We start from the raw sequence: 21,465 nt of genomic DNA, 5'->3' as shown, positions 1-21,465 counted from the left end.
TGGTTAATTAGATATTTGCGTTAATGAGCAGGTGTACAAATGTATCTAATAAAGTTCCACTGAGTGTATATCTCAGTTCATTAGATGTTGCAAGAGTGGTTCTTGAAAATGTACCAGCAGATTCCAATAGGACACAGTCTACAAGACAGTGTCATATAACATCTCTTCCCAAATTTCACTAACAATTACAGAACTGACTGATGCTGATCTCTGATATCACCAGTCTGCAATCTCTAGCCCGATTCCAGGACTTCATTCCTCCAAATTCTACTTACTGTTTCTTCAGCTTTGACAAAGGTACTACTGATAAGTTTAGGTAGTTCTTTGAAAGTTTTTTTGAAGTTTTGACCCCAGGTGAGTCAAAAACTACCATGGCGCTGTCTTAAATTCTCACAATACTGCTCTGGAGACAGTTCCAAGACTTTGATCCACCAGCAATGAGACTAGCAACTATCACAAGAACGGTAGAATTGAAGCACTTGGAGCTGTCTTATCATTTTCATGCTTTTGCTGGTAAGTACGTCATAGTCATATTGAGGAGGAAGATATTGTGGATGCATGAAGCTCTCTTCATAAGACAATTTCAGTCATTATACTGGAAGTAAGTTCAGGAGAACTTTGTGCATCATAATACAGCAATTTATAATGAAGAAGCATCAACATATTTATTCTTGCATCTTTAAGTAATCATTATTTGAATGACCTGATATGTTTCTTGTGGTATAATGTCCCAAGTTACAGCTGAGAGTTATTGTCTTCAATAAAGAGTGCTCTGTTTATCTGTCTGCCTCAATTTATTATTTTACATGAGCAGTAACACAATAGACCCCACTGATACTACGTTTTGTGTGCTCATAGATTACCTCTGGAAATGGAAAGGTTATTACGAAGGAAGGAGCAGTACAAAAATTGACCTTTGGTCATATCCAAGAGGAGGATTCTGGAATATACACATTTGAAGCTGATGGAGGAAGAACAGAAGCTTCACTATTTGTTGAAGGTAATTAAAAATAGTTATGAAATTTGCCATAGCTTTTCTGATACTGAATTCTATTTAAATGCATGTAAAGCAATAAAGATGATCAACAGCAGGAGTAAGGAAAATCTGACCATGCTCTGATCTGTTAATGGACATCTTTTCAACAACTTTAAAAAAAAAATTCTCTGCAAGTTTACCTACAATTGTAGAACTACCAAAATATTGCATCTGAAGGCTTTATGAATCTTCTCACAATTCAGATTGCTTAGTAGTGTAATTCGTAGATCAACACTGCATTCCATAATACTTGCACATTTCACCCGCTTGATTTTTTTTTTGAAGCTGCTCTGTATGTTACAACTGCACTTTAATCAAATATTTAAAACTGTAAATCCCTGATATGTTGGCGTTCTAATGAAAGAACAAAACATAGATTATCTGTACAGCATCCTGTAACTCATTCATTTATGTATACTGTACATAATTTCCATGTAATATTCCTAGATCTGCACAAAGTAAGTGATAACAAAAAAAAACTATTTCATCAAAATCATGCAGTACATTCAAAAGGTGGATATGATAGGGTCTTTTAAGAGACTCCTGGACAGGTATATGGAGCTCAGAAAATAAGAGGGCTATGGGTAACCCTAGGTAATTTCTCAGGTAAGGACATGTTTGGCATAGCTTTGTGGGCCGAAGGGCCTGTATTGTGCTGTAGGTTTTCTATGTTTCTATGCATAATATTCAAGGAAATTGATTTATTGATATCTAATTACTGATTTATTGTGAGTTTTTGTCCTTGATGATCATTTGTCCTACTGGTTAATATCAGATCCACCAGAATTTGATCAGGATATGCTTGACCAACTGGGAAAGAAACCTATACTAGTTAAGGCTGGTCAGACTGCAACAGTGAAAGTGCAATTCAAAGGAAAACAACCAATAAAGGTGTCTTGGTACAAGGATGGAGATGAACTGTTCAATGACAAAAGGATCAAAATTGACAATGCTGGAAACTTTACAAGATTGTCAATCTCCAACTGCAATAGAAAGGACAGCGGAACTTTAACAGCTAAACTGAAGAATGAAAGTGGTACAGCAAGTACAAACAACATTAGCCTGTGTGTTATTGGTAATGTATTCTTTTGTTCTTGTTCCTTTTGAAATACTTTTCACTTCATTTTCAATCACCTGGTAGATATGTATTAAGTTCAGAACCTGTCTGGTTAGAGAGTTCCTCAATTCATATTTAGGTTGTGTGCTGATTTTCCCCCACGTTTGCTTGCTGCCCCAGGTTGTTTTTATGTCGTCCACCTGGCTGATAAATGGCTGACAGCAGTGGAGACTAAATGGCTCTTTTGCTCATGGCTGAAAAAAAAATTAGATTTCATTTCACATAGCTGAGTGGAGAATGCTGAGAGAGCCTATGGTTTTCTGAAACAGCATCCCAAGCTTTTCCTGCTAAGTTTTAAGAACATAAGAAATAGGAGCAGGTGTAGGCCATCTGGCCCATCGAGCCTGCTTCACCATTCAGTAAGATCACGGCTGATCTGGCCATGGACTCATCTCCACCTATCTGCCTTTCCCCCATAACCCTTAATTCCCCTACTATGCAAAAATCTATCCAATCCTGTCTTAAACATATTTACTACGGTAGCCTCCACTGCTTCACTGGGCAGAGAATTCCACAGATTCACCACTCTCTGGGAAAAGCAGTTCCTCCTCATCTCCATCCTAAATCTACTCCCCCGAATCTGAAGGCTATGTACCCTAGTTCTAGTCTCACCTACCACTGGAAACAACTTTCCTGCCTCTATCTTAGCTATCCCTTTCATAATTTTAAATGTTTCTATAGGATCTCCTCTCATTCTTCTGAATTCCAGCAAGTACAGTCCCAGAGACTCAATCTCTCCTCATAGTGTAACCCTCTCATGTTTGGAATCAACCTGGTGAATCTCCACTGCACCTCCATTTGATATCTATTTTTATTATAATTGTAAGAATGCCTGAAGGTCACTATTATTGAGTTTCAGTGTACTTCTGTATATTTCAGACACTAATGCGTCACATTCAGTGCAGGAATCACTCATTACATCTCTTAGTCATCTGAAAATGAAAGTTAGCACAATGTACACATTAGATTTGAGTCTTAAGCATAATTAAAAAGCGAAGTTCTGAGGATGATAGAGTTATCTGAAAATTGAATAATACAGGGTACAAATACCATGATCAAAGCCCATGAGATTCAGTAAGTGTTTTAGTATTAATTTTTTGACTGTTGAGTAAAAAAGAACATTATTAAAGTGCAGCCACAATGTACAGTCTACAAAATTGAATTTACAAATATTCACAAATCACCAAGTTTTCCTTGATATCACCTAAAGCCCTTCACCATTAGCATCACACACAAAATGCTGGTGGAACGTAGTAGGCCAGGCAGCATCTATAGGGAGAAGCACTGTCGACGTTTTGGGCCGAGACCCTTCGTCAGGATGTCTTGGCCCGAAACGTCGACAGTGCTTCTCCCTATAGATGCTGCCTGGCCTGCTGTGTTCCACCAGCATTTTGTGTGTGTTGCTTGAATTTCCAGCATCTGCAGATTTGCTCATGTTTGCTCACCATTAGCATGTCAGCTTTTATGCCAGGAAAAGTAATATTCAGTTTGATTTGAAATTTGTCAAAGGTTTTATTGATGATCTTTTTCAGATAAGCCACAAGCACCTCAGGGGCCGATAGAGGTTCTAGAAAGCTCTGAAAGTTGTATCTCCTTTAAATGGAAACCACCCAAAGATGATGGCGGGAAACCCATTACAAACTACATAATTGAAAGACAACTCGTAGGAAAAAATACGTGGACTAAAGTTGGTGAAACGGATGCGTCAGAAACAACATTTTCTTTTACCAAAGTGCAACCTGGAAAGAATTACAAATTCAAGGTTTGGGCAGTGAATTCTGAAGGTGTAAGTGAGGCATTGTTATCAGATACAATCACAGCTGGTAGAAGAGGTGGGTTATTATAAGGTTGAATGAATTATTATACAAGGCATCAAGATGGCCCCAAAAATTAATATTTGGAGATAAATATATTTTTCAGATGTTCCTGGACCTGTTGCAACACCAAAAATCCTGAACGCAAACAGCAAATCCATTACATTGTCATGGACACCTCCAAAAAAAATTGGAAGTTCCGGATTAATTGGCTATCTCATTGAAAAGCGCAAGGAAGGTAGCAACACATGGAGTGTTGTCACTGACCATCCAATTACAGGTAAGATTTAAACCATTTGCAGAATTACTCAAAAATCAACAACAATTTGATGCATGGTGCATCCACGTCAATATTTAACAACTAATTTCACACATAGAAACAAAAAGTTATGGAAACACTCAGCCGGTCAGGCACTGAGGAAGAAGAAACTGAGTTTCTCTTCCCAATGAAAGGTAAAGGTCGCTGACGTGAAATGTGCATTTTGCCTCATTTTCCATGTATGCCACCTGATCAGCTGAGTGTTCCCAGCATTTTCGGTTTTTATTTGAGATTTTCATGACATACCAGTTTTCTTTATTTTCAACTCATTTCACATAACAGGTCATCATTTTACTTAAAAACTAGTGATGATCATAAGCTACAATCAGGTATCTTGCTAAATGTTGAAGTGAATTTTAATGCTCTAAAATAATCTAGCCAACCTGCCAGGCAACCACCATAAGTGGATGATAGTTAATATCCTTAACTCTGAAAAGAATGTTAGCTGAGGCAAAGTAGTCACATTTATAATTTTGCTAGAACAAAATATACTTTGGAAAAAGGATTGCTTAGTACCTTGACTTTCAACTTTAGCATGGTTTTAAGATAACAGAAGAAAATTGACTGTCAACATACAAAGAGATATTTATATTCAGAATGAAAAATAAGGCATTCAGTAGTATAGATCAGTTTGGTGTGCATGTGTATAGTCATTTCTGTATTTAACAATCCCTTTTTGGTACCACAATGAAGATTGGTACACTACATCCAAATCACAATGTTCACACTGCACTTTTTACAGAAGCTCCTGGTGTATAAACAGATCAGGGACATTCATCTGAATGCTTAGAATCTGTAAAGTTAATCATTAAAACCACCAATCATTTTAATGATATATTGCTTATTACTTGAGTGAAACATTGGGCATGGAAGTTTGTTCAGGTTGCTGTGATTCTGAAAACATTTTGAAACTATTTTACACAGAAAAGAAGTGGACCGTCACTGATGTTGTTGAAGGGCTAAAATATGAATTCCGAGTGATTGCAGTGAACTCTTCTGGTTTGGGAGAACCCAGCTGTGAAACTGAAGCTGTGTTTGCTCGGGAACCCATAAGTAAGTCCTTCTACATTACTTTACCTAAAGAGAGAAAAGTCAAATGAGAAAACACGGTATAGATTTTTCTCCTGTATTGGCTGAATTTAATGGCTGAACTCTTCTGTAAATCTCATGAGTGTTGATGAAGTGTCCTGGTCCAAAATGTCGATGCTTTTTTTTCCCATAGATGCTGCCTGTCCTACTGAGTTCCTCTAGCATTTTGTGTGCGTTGTTTGGATTTCCAGTATCTGCAGATTTCCTTGTCTTTCTGCTATAAATCTAATAATTGTCTAATTTTGCTTCACTTCTGGACTCTGCATGAAGTCCAATAATAGGGTTGGAATTTCCCTAGCACTTATATTAGGGAAGCTTCTGTCAGATGGTACAACAGCTTACATTGGATCTGTGAGCCAATCCATCTGCATGGGGATTATAAGCAGGGAAGAATGATAAGCATAAGGTAAATTCTACTATTTAATTAGTTATGTTTGGTTTAATATTTTTAAATTATTTAAGAATGCTTCACTAGTTTTAGTTTTATTAATTAAATATGCTTCTTGAAATATTCAATTGTTCATTTCATTCTTATTAGTTTTTAGAGGTTTTTTGAAAGTAAAAGATTTTCATAAACATTGAAAACCTTACACAACCTTGCCAGAAATGTGAGGTTCGGAATAGGACTTTGACATCTGTCAAAGGTTCTTGGTGAAGTTTTGTGTGCATGGATTTTTTCAGTCTCTATTTGTTTTTCTCAAAGCCCCATTGGAGCTGAGGGCATCTTCCTTGGGTCACAGAACTAACCTCGCGAACAAGTGAACTTCTCTATCCTTCTGGTTACTAATAATATAAGAACAGAAAGTAAAGTCAGCTGCATGCGACAAGAACTGTATGACTATTGTCTTGTTGGTGGTCAAACAAGTAAAGTCCGGTTTAAATGTCACTGTTGTAAAGATTAAAATAATTTTAAAAAATCTTTGCATCTTCTACTGGTCTGATTAATTCTTGTTCATAATGCGTCCTTGTATTATGCACAGAATGTCAGATGCAGTGGCGATGTTACCTCATCTGTAATTATTTAATTGTCATTATTTATACTTTAATTGCAATGGAGTATATTGGAAGCCATTTTTTAAAAAAACAAGAATTAGAACATTTTTAACATCTACAAAACAGAGGGTGTAATTCTTCAAATCTCTTTGTGATAAAGTTACTTCCTCTCTTTTCTTTCTCTCTCTTTCATCATTCAAGAATAAGAATCAAGTCTCAATACCAGAATCAATCTTCTGCCACTCACGTTGACTCATAAGGGTCACATTAAAGGACTCGCCTCATGTTTCTTGGGAAACATTAAGTCTTCATTCAATTGGACCCTTTAATAGCAAAATTGAGATTAATAAAGAGCAAATAATTGGGATCAGAGGAGCCTGCTACAGAACTTGTTAAGGATAGCAAATAATGTCCGTGTCTTCTCCTATGTACCAAATGTATTCTGATAAAGACATTACTTTGTTGAGCAGCACTGGAAGATAGTGGGGTAAGGAAACATTGATATTTTGGGTCAAAATCCTTCATCAGGATTGCAATGCATGTGTTCAACCCAAAACATTGACAATTCCTTTCCTCCAGAGATGCTGCTCAACCTGTTGAATTCCTCTGGCAAATTGTTTGTTGCTACAGATTCTAGCATCTGCAGTGTCTTGCGTCTCCAAGCCTTAGATAAGATAAAGTAATCATAGCTCATGTCCTAACAGAATACGGTGTATCTTACAGAACTTTATACTGGATAAAACAATTCCAATTACCTTGCTTTCTCCTTTCTATTTCAAAATAGGCCAGATTTGCTGTAAGCTTACCCATTTGTAATATTAATTCTGCTTTCTTCTCTCAACAGAAAATACCTGATCCACTGCTAGTTTCCAACATTCTCCTCTTTCTTTCAGGTTTTATGTTCTGACCAGATTTCAGTGTTTTAGCATGTCTTTTATTTGTTCCCCCTCGCTCTGTCTCAATAATCTAACATTTATAAAACACTCTCAGCAGTAGAATCACCTCAACAACCCTAGCCTCATCTCATCAGTGACAAAAGAATGTAGAACTCTACAGTACAGGCCCTTCAGCCCACAATGTTGTGCCGTCCTTTTAGCCAACTCTAAGATCAATCTAACCTTCCCCTCCCAAACAGTCCTCCAATTCCCTATCATCAATGTGTCTCAGTTTCTTTAATGCTCCTCATGTGTCTGCCTCTACCACCACCCCTGGCAATGCATCCCATGCACTCACCACTCTGTGTAAAACTCTGACATCACCCTATACTTTCGTACAATTGCCTTAAACTATGCTCCCTTGTATTAGCCACTTCTGCCGTGGGGAATGGTCTCTGGCTATCCATTCGATTTATGCCTCTCATCTTCTTATACAACTCTATCAAGTCACCTCTTACCTCCTTCACTCCAGCGAGAAAAGTCTTAGCTCTTTAAACCCATCCTCAAAGGACATGCTCTGTAGTCCAGGCAGCATCCTGATAAATCTCCTCTGCACCCTCGCTAAAGCTTCCACGTCCTTCCTATAATGAGGCAACCAGATAGGGACTCAATATTCCAGGATATTCCCTTTTCTTTTCCACTTCTCCCTACCCCTTTGATTGCTTACATCCTCAGTTCTGATGATGGGTCTTCACCCAAAAACACTAACTTTACTTCTCTTTCCCCAGATGTTGTCTGATTTATTTCCAGCTTTTTCTGCTTTAATTTCAGTTTTCCAACAGTTACAGCTGTTTTTGACTTTTGTGCAATATACTTTGGCAGAATGCATTGTGAAGAGAATACAAAGAGACTTCAGGGGGTTACAGAGAGGCTGAGAATGAGGGAGGACAGAGAAAATGGAACTAGAATGAGGGAAATTAACTACTTTTGTTTTGAACTTCAATAAGATTAATAAGATATGCAGCAACCATCACATTAAATGGGTATGAGTTAGCTCTCGTAGAGATAACCCTGGATCACTTCATGCTTGCTTTTGCATTCAGGGCCACCTGGGACCGTGGGAGACCTCAGAATGATAGACTCTACCTACTCAACCATATCTCTGGCGTGGACTCCACCAACATACCAGGACAATGGAGAAGCAAAAGGTTACATTGTCGAAATGAAATCTTCTGGAAGTGCCGCTTGGACCAGATGCAATCCCGTTCCTATTGCACTGAATTCATACACTGTGAAGAACTTAAAACCAATGGGGTCGTACTTCCTGCGTGTGACAGCTGTCAACGATGGCGGAATGGGGGAGCCTGTAGAATTAGACAGTTATGTACTTGCCATGCCACCACCAGGTAATTGTATTTCAGATTAAAGGTTGTTGATTTATCTGCAAAGATTACCTACAATGGTTCTTTGGCTGGAATATAAACCAACAAAATAATTTTTCAAGTGAGATTGTTCTGTTTGCAAACTAAACCATGAAAGTGCTGAGAATTAGAAAGAATGCTTGATGTGCACAATACTACTTAGAGTCCTAGAGTCAGATAACATGGAAACAAACTGCTCAGCCCACCGTGACCTCGACAACCATGGTCACCCATCTGTATTAATCTGTATTACTTGGCCTAGGATGTTCAAGTAATCATCTAAACTCTTCTTCAACGATGTCAGCAACTCTGCTTTTACCACCCTTTCCAGCATTATATTTCAGGTACTTTCTGGATAAAAAAGTTCCCACTCTGAATTGCCTACTCCTTATCCTGAATCTATGTCCTGAATGAAAATAATGACAGTCGTAGCTAGGGAGGTGAGATCATAGATGGAGGTCTGTTGTTTGAATGCCAAACACAAGGGACTATTTATTATTGTGCTGTTTAGAGCTGAATGATCAGTGTAAGAACTCTTTGGACTTGGTCTTGTGCAATCATTCTCAAAATACCGTCTATGACACGTCCCAAAAACAGCAAGTTTAAGGTTGCTTTTAATTATTCAGTATATCTCCAGAAAGTTTTTTTTACCTCTTTTATATTAGTTAGGACCATATTTTCTTTAAGCATTTTGTTTAAGGTTTACTACTGAAAATCCAATAACATAGATGCTGCCTGACCTGCTGAGTTCCTCCAGCACTTTGTATGTGTTGCTGGGCATCAGTTTACCCAAGCTGACCTTAGTCTGGTGGGAAACTCAAATCCACAAGACTTTTTGGGTCAGACATTCAATCGAAACTCACATTAGCATTTCTACAGCAAGAAATGGTGCCACTGAGCACATGCAAGTCCACCGATTAGTGATTAAACAGTTACCGTAAGTGTCAGTCCAAGGAACAAAAAATAAAGACAGAAACCTAGATTTCCTGCATCACTTGAAAGGTTGCATTCAAAGTCTTCCCCAAACACAATATCCTTTAAACCGACTAGCAGTGACCTTCCCACCTTTGTGTCCAATGGTCAAGCCAAGAGAAGTTTCTTGAATATCTAAGCAGGGGTATAACTAACCCTATCAGCAAGCTAGAGTGGTGGGCAGCAGTGAAGAATCCCCTCAGCAGCCAGCAAAGGATCACAGCCAATGAAAGCCCAGTTTGAAACCTCCAACCAAAGGATTGAAAACAGCACCAACACCACCCCAAGGTACAAGATCACCTTGCATGAACAGCAGAGAACCCTAGACTCCAGGAGCTCAAGGAATTCACCTGTGGCCAGCTCTAAGCATGACAGATAGTGTCTAGGACCACAGTCAGAACCTGTTGTGTGGGGGTTTGGTTTTATTTGCCAGTCAAAAGCAGCTCCATCATGCCGATCATCGTTTGGCCCATTTGAAATGCATGATTAGGTGTGCTGCATGAATGTATAACTTTCCAAAACGTACTCAGATAGTATCTAGAATAGGTTTGTTGTCTAATAAGGAAACTTCATACAAGAGGTGACCTAGTTAAAATGTAAGAGGTCTTGACAGGGTGGGTGTGTAGAGAACATTTCCTCTTGTGTTGAAAATCTACAAATATTAATAATTAATTCAGATGGAGCAAAATGCTTATTTGCAGAACACTACAAGTCTTTGAAACATTTCCTCTAAAGATGGTGGAAGCAGACTGAATATTCTGATAGAAGGGTAGATAGATACTTGGTAAGCAGGCAAGGGTTGAAAGGCCACTGAGAGTCAAGTAGAATGTAGAGTTGACATTACAATCCGAGCAGACATGATCTTAATAAATGGTAGAGCACAATCTTACTTTTAAAAATACCCACTTCTAATTTATGTGCACATTAATATGTAACTTTGAAAGTTGAGAGAAAGAAAGTGAGAATTCTTTTCTGTTTAAAAACATTTATGGTTTGAAGACATTTTAGAAATACCCAATTCCAGTCCTATCACATCACCCTAGTGAACACTTTGTTTTGGCTGTTGAGATTTTGTAAGTGTATTAAAACCAAGATATCCTGGATCTCCTGATGGCTTACTTTCTGGAGAATTCTTACAGCTTCCCCATCATTTGTCTCAGGGTTAACTAAGGGCATTATTTCAAGGGAGAGCATTAGAAAAGATAAAGGACATGAAGAGTGAATACTATAGAGAATGCAGGAGAGATTTACAAGGATGTTGCCTGGATTGGGGAGCATGCCTTATGAGAATAGTTCGAGTGAATTTGGCCTTTTCTCCCTGGAGCAATGGAGGTTGAGAGGTGACTTGATAGAAGTGCACAAGATGATGAGAGGCATTGATCGTGTGGATAGCCAGAGGCTTCTTCCCAGGGCTGAAATGGCTAACATGAGGGGGCATAGTTTTAAGTTTCTTGGAAGTCGGTACAAGGGGGATGTCAGAGACAAGTTGTTTTTTTATATTTATACACACAGGGAGTGGTGGGTGTGTGGAATGTACTGCCAGCGACAGCGGTAGAGGTGAATACAATAGGGTCTTTTAAAAGACTCTTAAATAGGTACATGGAGCTTAGAAAAATCGAGGGCTACACAGTAGGGTAATTCTAGGCAGCTTCTAGAGTAGGTTACATGGTTGGCACAACATTGTGGGCCGAAGGGCCTGTAATGTGCTGTAGATTTCTATGATTCTATGAACATCTTGTTAATATTTTTATACAGTTAATATACTGCAAATAAGAAGTTTCTACTAATCTGTATATATTTTGCTGAAACTGCTTAATGTCTTTGAGTGACTCTTATTGTCTTCTATTTTGCACGATGTGATTACAGTATGTTCATTATGTCCCCATTAGTCTCCACCTCACGTCTGTTATTTCCCTGCTTTTATTTTCCAGATACTGTTTACTTCCCATCATTTTTCAAAGCTCCAAATGCCCCAACCATTGAAGACTTTGAAATACAGAGACCATTGTGTAGATAAATGGGACAATTAAACTCTGCAGTTATAGGCCAAATAAGACCATAAGACATAGGAGCAGAATTAGGCCACTTGGCCCATCAACTCTGCCTCACTATTCCATCGTGGCTGACTTATCTCTCTCAACCACATTCTCCCACTTTCTCACTGTAACCTTTGATAGCCTGACTAATCAAGAACTTAGTAAGGCACATATTGGAAAGGTTTCAATGATATCTCCCTTCATTCTTCTAAACCCCAGTGAGTACAGGCCTAAAGCCATCAAGTGTTCCTCATGCATTTACCCGTTCATTCCCAAAACTCTTCTTGTGAACCTGCTCTGGCCTCTCCCTAATGCCAGCCAACACTATGTATTCTTAGATAAGGGGCCCAAAATTGCTCACAATACTCCAAGTGCGGTCAGACCAACAAAGAAATTTAACACTACAATGTGATCAAATAAAGTACTTATTGGTTGAACAGAGTGCTAAATGATTGCCAAGGCAATAGAAAAGTAGCAGATTTTGCTCTTGAATATTTATAAGTACTCTTAGACAAGGCAACTATTGACATAACCAACCAAGTTTGCATTCAAATTCTTAATTCATCACACTGTTTATCAATTGTAATATATACCAATGACATTACTTACATTTCCACAGATTTATGTTTTCTTCTGATTCCACAAATTTATGCTTTATCTCCTTCTTATTTTTCAGTGGCGCCCAAGTTTAAATTGGATGAATCCTTTAAAAGCTTCATGATCATCAAAGAAGGCAATTCATTTCAAGTCCAATTGCCATTTCAAGTGAGGAGCTTACAATGTCTGTTATATTTATTGCTTCCTATTTTTAAATTATAGTTTGCAAGTTTAATTCTTTTGCACATTTTTAGGCATCACCTCCTCCCGAAGTAATTTGGCTCAAAGATGGATCACCTTTGAGAAAGCAAGTTGCAGTAACCAATACCAATGATGGCACTCAGCTTTTTATTCCAGCCTGTCGAAGATCTGACTCCGGAATTTATTCCATAACACTGAAGAATCCTTTTGGACAAGATTCGTTTAGTTTTGAGATAAGAGCTACAGGTATTTAAACATCTTTGGTTTCATTCCTGCATATAACTGAAGAGACTCCAATTACATGAATACGCTAAAGATGGAAGAGATTTTGCCCAAGATAGGGTTCCACCTGTCCTTATCTACCTCCCCACAAGCATCTGTATCCAGCACATAATTCTCCGTACTTCTGCCATCTCCAACGGGATTCCACCACCAAGCACATCTTTCCCTTCCCCCACCACTTTCTGCAAGGATCGCTCCCTACGCAACTCCCTTGGCCACTCATCCCTCCCCACTGATCTTCTTCCTGGTACTTCCCCTTGCAAGTAGAACAAGCGCCACAACTGCCCCTACACCACCTCCCTCACTACCATTCAGGGCCCCAAACAGTGCTCCCAGCATGGCCTCCAGTATATCAGTAATACACGACGTAAATTGAGAAACCACTTCGCTGAGCACCTACACTCTGTCTGCCAGGAAAAAGCGGGATCCCCCGTTAGCCACCCATTTCAATGCTCCTTCCCATTCCCATTCTGACATGTCAGTCCATGGCCTCCCCTGCTGCTGCGATGAGGCCATGTTCAGATTGTAGGAACAACACCTTATATTCTGTCTTGGTAGCCTCCAACCAGATGGCATGAACAGCGATTTCCTGAACTTCTAGTAATTGCCTCCCCCACCCCTTCAGCATTCCCCATTCCTGTTTCCCTCTCTCACTTATCTCCTTACCTGCCCATTACCTCCCTCTGGCGCTCCTCCTCCTTCCCTTTCTCCTGTGGCCTTCTATTCTCTCCTATCAGATTCCCCATTCTCCAGCCCTTTATCTTTCACCAATCAACTTCCCAGCTCTTTCCTTCACCTCCTCCCCCTCTCCCAGTTTCACCTATCACCTACAACCTTGCACTTCTCCCTCCCCTCCCCCCACCTTCTTACTGGGACTTCTCATCTTTCTTTCCAGTCCTGAAGAAAGGTCTCGGCCTGAAAAGCCAACTGTTTACTCTTTTCCATAGATGATGTCTGGCCTGATGAGTTCCTCCAGCATTTTGTGTATTTTGCTTAAAGACAGAAGAACTCATCTTGGGGTTGCTAGAGTCAGAATCTATAGTCTTTGTCTCCAATAAGTTAAAGAATGTGCTGATAGAACTAATCTCATAATCTCAGAATGTCTAATTCATTTGACACCTGGTAACTACTGTGATTATGGCTGCTTAGGGAAATGTAATAATTAATTTATGCACAGCAAGTTTTTACAAATGGCAATTGGATAAGCAGCAAAAAATTGCATTTATATTTTACCTTTTAATCTGGAAAAATGCCCTTATGTACTTCTGGAGATAGTGCAAAATAGGAGGGTTCTGTCAATGAATCTTCAATGCTCCCCCTAAAGCACTGCCATAAAATTTGCAAGCACCTCCAACTAGAAGGTACTAGATGAATAAACACTGCTGCCTCTTACTAGCACTTCATGACTTTTAGCAATGTCTTTCTCATGAAGGCGCAGATTAAACAGATATTATTTCTCTCAGAGGTTGAGATCAGAGAACTGCTTCCTGATCAGACGAGGTGTATTTAGCCTTCTGCAAATGTTGATTTCTTCCCTTTGTCCTGCATTTTCCAAGAGCTTATCATGTTCTCCAGATCTCTGCAAGTCCCCGTGAATGGCCCACATCTGTTTAATGCAGAGATTTAAAGTCAAAACTCTAGCATCTACTAGACCAGTAGATATCCGTAACTTGAAATTACTGCAAAATGCAAAAGAAAAACTTTAGCAAACGTGGTAGCAATTAGTGGCCAATCTGTGAGTAGTAGATGATATCATTTATGTATTGCCAGTTTGGGGATAGAGGGCGTTAGGAATGGACTCTCCTTCCTGCCGTGGAATAGCTGCTGAGAACCATGTTTGCTTAAGGCTGCTCACTAGACAAATAGCTGGCTCCAAAATAAAAGTACTGGCTCCAAACTACTGTTATCTGGGAAGTTACATCCCGTCTGTTCTCACATTAATACATTCATAAATATGGCATTTAATACAATTGGTATCACAAATGCACATGAGCCCCTGAGATACTTCAATACATGCTGAACCCAACTGAAGGCACCATCCAGCCATTCTTCATACTGCTACATTACAACTAAGTCTTTTAGGGAAGGAGCACTGTTATAGTTAAGACAGACACGTAACAAAATCATAGATATGAGCTTCAGTGGAAGGGGTTTTGAGACAGGGACAGTATCAGGAGATACTGGAGATTTATATCAGGCTATAAATATTAGACACAATGATGGAGCTGACATGTAGTCAGAATCTAATCCACAGATCAGTACAGCCTCTCAGTTTATGATCTATCTGCTTCAGTCTCAGATAGTCATGGAGACGTGGGGATGGCAGTTTCTATGCTAGGGACAAAATATTGCACAGGACTTAATATAACGGCTTCATCCCACCAACTATTTAGCAAGAACAAATTTCAGCTTACCCACGAATGGTTGTTGGATGGCTCACCTGCAATATCAGAGACTGTGGGAGAAGTGAGACAGAGTGTAATTAAACAGATCTGAGTGTCTTCAACATATACGCTGTAATGTGTGGATCTATTTCTTTTAGAGCACTAACCCCCACCCTCTTAGCCCAATGTATTGATCTGTTGTCTGCACACGAGCTGTTGTCTACACATGCGCATTGTCCTCTCTCTCTCGCTGCAAAGTGAATACACCAGTTAACGTCATCTCCCGCTTGCAACTTTTTATTTAATTGATATGTACAGACACCACAAATTGGCAACAAGTATGATCCTGAATGTCAGAAAATATCATGAACTGCACTGACAGTTATGGCAGAATTACAGGACAAAACAGTGAGAGTTAAGCAGTACAGAGAAGGCCCTCATGGATGCTAACAAAGGAACATGTGAGTACCACTGAAAGACGCACTGAACTTAAAGTGAAAATAAAGTGGTGATGGCTTTAGTTGGAAAAGTTGTCAAATTTGATAGCACTAATGAAGGCTGGGAGTTGTATATCAAGAGGGTTGAACTGTATTGTAACATGAGAAAAGCGGAGGAGCAAAAGAAAGCCCCCATCCTTCTTAGCCTAATGGACCCAAAAACGTATGGTCCCATGCACAACTTTAATACCTCCTGCAAAGCCAGCAAGCAAGACACTTGTAAAAGTTGTTACAATTTTACATAATCACTTGAGCCCTAAACCACTGATAATAGCTGAGAGATTTAGATTTTACAAAAGGATCCAAAGTATGAAAGCATTTCTGAATACATTGCAGAACTGCGCAAACTTTCCAAGTACTGAGACTTCAGAGATGGACTTTCGGATGCACTAATGAACAGGCTTGTATGTGGCAAAAGAGGTTTCTATCCAAAAGAGACCTAACCTTAGAAGGGCATTGACCATTGCAATGTCTTTATAGAGACTGCAGCAAAAGATGCAGCAGAACAACAGAAAAGGAGGTTAGAATGTGAAATGAGCAAGATGTCCCTGAATGATGCACAAAACCAAAGATGTTATCGACATGGCAAATCCTCCCCATGATGCAAATGACTGTTGGTTCAAAGAAAAAGTCTGCAGAATATGTCACAGACAAGGTCACATAGAGAGAACATGCAAGGCAGACAGAGAGCACAACTGAGTGAAAAGTCTCAACACAAAACTAAGCAAATGCATAAAGTTACCAAATGTAAAACTGGTCCAGACAACATAGAATCAGACGAAGGTGAACAGTCATGCCCAGGACTGCATAGTATTACTGAAGCAAATCGCAATATAATATGGATTGCAATAGATGTGTCTGGTGTAAAACTGAAAATGGAGATGGATACAGGGTCAACTTTGTCCATAATTCCAGAAGCTCACTACAACAGACTTGTTTACTAAGACACCATTAAAGAAGACCTCAGTGATACTAAAGCATACACAGGCAAATAAGTGACCCCCAAAGGCAAACTGAAAGTGAAGGTGAAGTATGGAGACCAAACATTGCAGTTAGAGCTTTATATATTGAAATGTGGAGGGCCAGTGCTTTTCAGGCATGAATGGTTAAGAAAAATCCAACTGGAGTGACACTCAAAAGCTCTCAGTGTGACAGCAATAGGCATCGGCAGCTCAAATAGTAACACTAGCCAGAGTCTGGCACAGCTGCTTAATTCTAATAAGAAGGTATTTGAGAAAGTGATCGGTAAACTCAAAGGCATGTAGGCCAGAATTGAACTGGATAAAACAGCAACACCAAGATTCCATAAAGCATGACCAGTGCCTTAAGCACTATGTCCTAAAGTTGATGCTGAACTGCAGAGTTTGGAGGCATCAAGAATTCTCTCCAAGGTTGAGCGGAGCGATTGGTCCACGCCCATCATCCTGGTGAAAGGCTGAAGCCATTCACATATGTGAGGTTTTCAAGGTGAGCAAGGTACTGCATACTGTGCAATATCCTCTGCCATGAATAAAAGGTATTTGTGCATCTTTGGTAGGCAGGGAGATGTTTTCAAAGATTGACATGTCATAAGTCTATCTGCAAATGGCAATTGAGGGATTGGCAAAAATGATGAAAAGCACCTCCAGAACCTTCGTAAAGTGTTTACCAGGCTAAGTGGGTATGGTCTGTGTGCAAAAGAAATAAATGTGAGTTTTTCAAAATGGCATCTCATACCGTGGACATGTTATTGACAAACATGACTTACATAAATCACAGGTACCCAAACTGGAAACTTTTTCAAAACTCAGGTCATATTTGGGCCCTGTAAAATACAACCACAGGTGTCTCATAAACATGCCGTACCCATTGAACGCACTGTTACAGACAAGAGCAAAGTGGGTATGATCAGAAAGACTACAACCCAGTTACAATGTTGGACATTGTTCCGAGGGGCCCAGCCTTATGACATAGAGTTCAAGGGTACTAAACAACACAGCGATGCCGATGGCCTCTCATGTTTTCCACTGTTGGCAACTCAAGAAGAAAAATCTTCATACTGTGACCAGCAGAAGTGTGCCACACCGCATTGGTGGACCAATTGTTGGTAACAAATTCAGAAATACAAAGGGAAGCAAGGAATGACCCAACCTTGTCAAAGTTCTATGAAATCACCATGCGAGGATGGTGAGTTCAGGGTAACCCTATGTTTCCCAAGTTCTCAGTGAGACAAGACCAAAGAATGCTGGTATTGTGGATCTCGTGTTGTGGTTCCCTCTAACTGAGCACCAGAGTGTTAGAAAATCTGCATGAAGGACACCTGGGAGAAGTCAAGTTGAAGAGTCTCACACGGATTTACGTGTGGTTACTGGGAATAGATAAACAGATTGAAAATTTGGCCAAAAGTTGTTCAGGATGCTAAAAAGTTCAAAATGCACCCCAACAGGCACCGCTACACCCAAGAAACTGGCTTTTGTCACCATGCAAAGAGTACATATTAACTTGTACATATTAACTTTGCTGGGCCATTCATGGACTCCATGTTTCTAATTGCTTTGGATGCACATTTGAATTGGCCAGAGGTTATACCTATGAATTCAACCATCACACAAGGACAGTCTTTGCTCTGAAGACTCCGCTCTAGTCACCAGTAACCACTTACCAGAACAAATTGTGAGTGACAATGGACCACAATACACGCCAGAAGAATTCCAACTGTTCATGAAGAAAAATGGCATCAGACATTTCAAGTCAGCTCCTTACCACCCAGCAATGAATGGGTTAGCTGAAAGATTTATCCAAACCTTCAAGAGGTCTATTAAAGTGATGGACAAGAAGGACATTTCTCTACACGCAAGCTGGTCAGCTTTCTTTTTGTATATCGGAACTCAGTTTGTGCAACAATAACAAATCAAACACCTGCAATGCTGTTCATGAGCAGGAATCTGAGATCTCACATAGACCTCCTGAAACCGGACAGAAGTACAGAATAAACAGTTCAGACAGTTGCCAAGTGAAGCAGTAAGGAGCTTCGAGATTGGACAGGAAGTCCTAGCGTATGATTACTGAGAAGCCAAGTGGACACACGATAGGATAGCTACAAGAAATAGACCACTGATGTCAACAGTGGATGTTGGAGATCAGACGTGGAGACATCATGTGGACCAGATACAGGATGCGCAAACAAACACACCTGAGTCGATCGATAGCATCCACCAAGACAGACACATTATAGTCATCGGACTTATCTCTCAGTGATGATCAGGTCACTGACAGCAATATGACACCAGTAACCAAGAACGCTCTTAGACAAGACACCTACCAGACCTGATGTTACTCCACAGGTCCAGAGGCACTACAAGAATGCTATCACTGACAAGACACCTGCCAAAACTGATGCCACTTCAGAGGTCCAATCCTGAAAGGAACAGAGCGCCACCTAAAAGACCGAACCTTTAGAACTGCGAAGTTAGTTATGGACTGTCATTGTGAAAGCATGTTTATTTGGAATATGGATTTGTCAAAGGGAAATTGAATGTTTTGTGCATATACAGTATTATGTTACAATGGTCGAAAGGGGGAGGAAGTGTAATATATGGATCAATTTCTTTTAGAGCAATGACCCCCCCCCAACACTATCTGTTGTTATGTTGTCTTCACGTGTGCTATTGTCTACACATGAGCATTGTTCTCTCTCTCCGTCACTGCAATGTGAATACACTAGTTAAAGCCATCTCCCGCATGTGTGCTTTTATTTAATTGATATGTAGTTGTGCACAGGCACAACATATGTGCAACCTAACATTATAAGACCGTAAGACATAGAAGCAGAGTAAGGCTATTTGGCCCATTAAACCTGCTCTACCATTCCATCATGGCTGATTTATTATACCTCTGCTGCCTTCAGCCGATAGCCTTTGACACCCTTACTAATCAAGGACCTATCAAACTTCATTTTAAAAATACCTAATGACTTGGCCTCCACAGCCGTCTGTGGCAATTAATTCCTCAAATTCATCACTCTCCAGCTGAAGAAATTAATCCAGGTCTTTGTTTTAAAGGGATGCCCTATTCTGAGGCTGTACTCCCTGATCCTAGTATCATCCTCTCCACATCTGCTCCATCTCAGCCTTTCGATACTTGATAGGCTTGAATGGGGAACCCCCCCCCCCAACTTCTTCTACACTCCATCAAGTACATGCCCAGAACCACAAAATGCTCCTCATACATTAACCCTTTCATTCCAGGATAATTCTAGTGCATCTCTTCTGGATCCTCTTCAATGCCAGCACATCCTTTCATAATACTCCAAATGCGGTTTGACCAATGCCTTATAAAACCTCAGCATTCCATCCTTGCTTTCATATTCTAGTCCTCTCAAAATAAATTGTAATTTGGATGAGAATTGGAGGCATGGAAGGATAATCTATTTCTAGCAACATCTCTGACATGATTATTCTAAAGACTGGTACTTCACAAGGTTACATCCCCACTCCCCCCGCCCCCCCCCCCACTCTATTCCTGTACACTTATGACTGTGTGGCCAGACTCTATTTACAAATTATCAAGCGATACCACTGTAGTGGACTGCATCTCCATTAGCAATGAGCTGGATTATAGGAAGGAGATAGAGAGCTTAGTGACATGGTGTCATTAAAACAACCTTTTCCTCAACAGCAACTGGTCATTGACTTCAGGAAGGGGGATGGTGTATTTGCTGCTGTCTATGGCAATGGTATTAAGGATGAGAGAGTCAAGTTCCAAGGCGTGAGCATCAACGACAGTTCTTGTATGATAAGATGGACTTTTGGCCTCCCATTATGATATTCATTATATTGCACATTTTCATTTATCTGCACTGCACTTTTTAGATAGTTTTACACTTTATTCTGCATTTTTGCTCATTTACCTTATTCTAGTCCAAAGCACTCTGTAATGATCTGACCTGTATAAATAGTATGTAAGACAAGCTTTTGACTGCATCTTGGTGTATGAGACAAACACAAACCTGTAACAATATATAAGAAAATAGCCCCAAAAATTCTTTCAGTCGTGCTCTGAGATCTCAAGTGACTGCACTCTGAATTTGACAGCCTCCCTCAAGACCTGAAAATGAGGGCAATTAGTGGAAATTCTCATGAGTGCCATTTCATCCTGATGGAAAGGCCAGTTTCAGGGAACTGCTTGCACTGCAGCCCAAGCTGTGATTTAACAACAGAAAAATAATTCTGTTCAAACATTCTGGAATCTTTCAAGTCGGTTAGGTGGATATAAATGTGATTGTTCACAAAATAATCCTTTAGGATGTAGACTCTTGGACAGTGCATGCCAATTTGTAATGGCATCCTTCTACCTCATATAAATTTAAAGAGTAGACTGGGACTTATCTTACCCTCTTGTGTCTGTAAGTCATGAGGGTTTGGCATGAGTAATTATGAATTATCTGTACCATGCATGAAGAATGTTACTGGATACAAATGATTAAAACACTGAAATTATTTTTATCTATAACTCTGACTTATTATTCTGCAGCAATCCCCAAACCTCCGGGGCTCTTGACACTTAATGAGAATGTCCCAAATACAGTGACAGTTTCTTGGGAACCATCCAGAGACGAACCACTTGATGACCATCTGCATTATGTGGTCAAGAAAAGAGATTCAAGCCGACAAATGTGGCACACCATTGGAGATAACATCTTCAACAATAAATTCACAGTCATAAATGTGATTCCAGGCCGTAAATACTACTTCAGGGTTCTGGCAAAAAATGATCTGGATTATAGTGATCCTTCAGACACGGTGGAGCCATGGGGCATTACAAAGCAAAGAGGTATGTCATTTTTGCGACCAT

At 39.8% G+C, this 21,465-nt stretch overlaps 1 protein-coding gene across 6 annotated transcripts in view; it reads left to right on the top strand.

Annotated features, from left to right (window-relative positions):
* LOC140717146 (immunoglobulin-like and fibronectin type III domain-containing protein 1) overlaps positions 1-21,465 on the top strand; it is an 85,110-nt gene that overhangs the window by 54,730 nt on the left and 8,915 nt on the right. For 5 of the 6 annotated variants that reach the window (XR_012096461.1, XM_073030412.1, XM_073030416.1 and 2 more), the window contains 9 exons: positions 859-1,000; positions 1,812-2,111; positions 3,686-3,985; positions 4,074-4,247; positions 5,211-5,339; positions 8,347-8,649; positions 12,349-12,437; positions 12,524-12,716; positions 21,145-21,444. Coding sequence is in view for 4 of the 6 variants with exons in the window: in XM_073030412.1 (XP_072886513.1) it covers positions 859-1,000; positions 1,812-2,111; positions 3,686-3,985; positions 4,074-4,247; positions 5,211-5,339; positions 8,347-8,649; positions 12,349-12,437; positions 12,524-12,716; positions 21,145-21,444 (1,930 nt within the window). In the remaining 2 variants the exon portion in view is untranslated. Of the gene's footprint in view, positions 1-858; positions 1,001-1,811; positions 2,112-3,685; positions 3,986-4,073; positions 4,248-5,210; positions 5,340-8,346; positions 8,650-12,348; positions 12,438-12,523; positions 12,717-15,454; positions 15,598-21,144; positions 21,445-21,465 lie in introns of those variants that run through there. The other variant, XR_012096462.1, reaches the window with a different exon arrangement.

This window comes from Hemitrygon akajei, chromosome 27, assembly GCF_048418815.1.
Source record: "Hemitrygon akajei chromosome 27, sHemAka1.3, whole genome shotgun sequence".
Taxonomy (NCBI): Eukaryota; Metazoa; Chordata; class Chondrichthyes; order Myliobatiformes; family Dasyatidae; genus Hemitrygon; species Hemitrygon akajei.
This window is presented reverse-complemented; position numbering and strand designations above follow the sequence as displayed.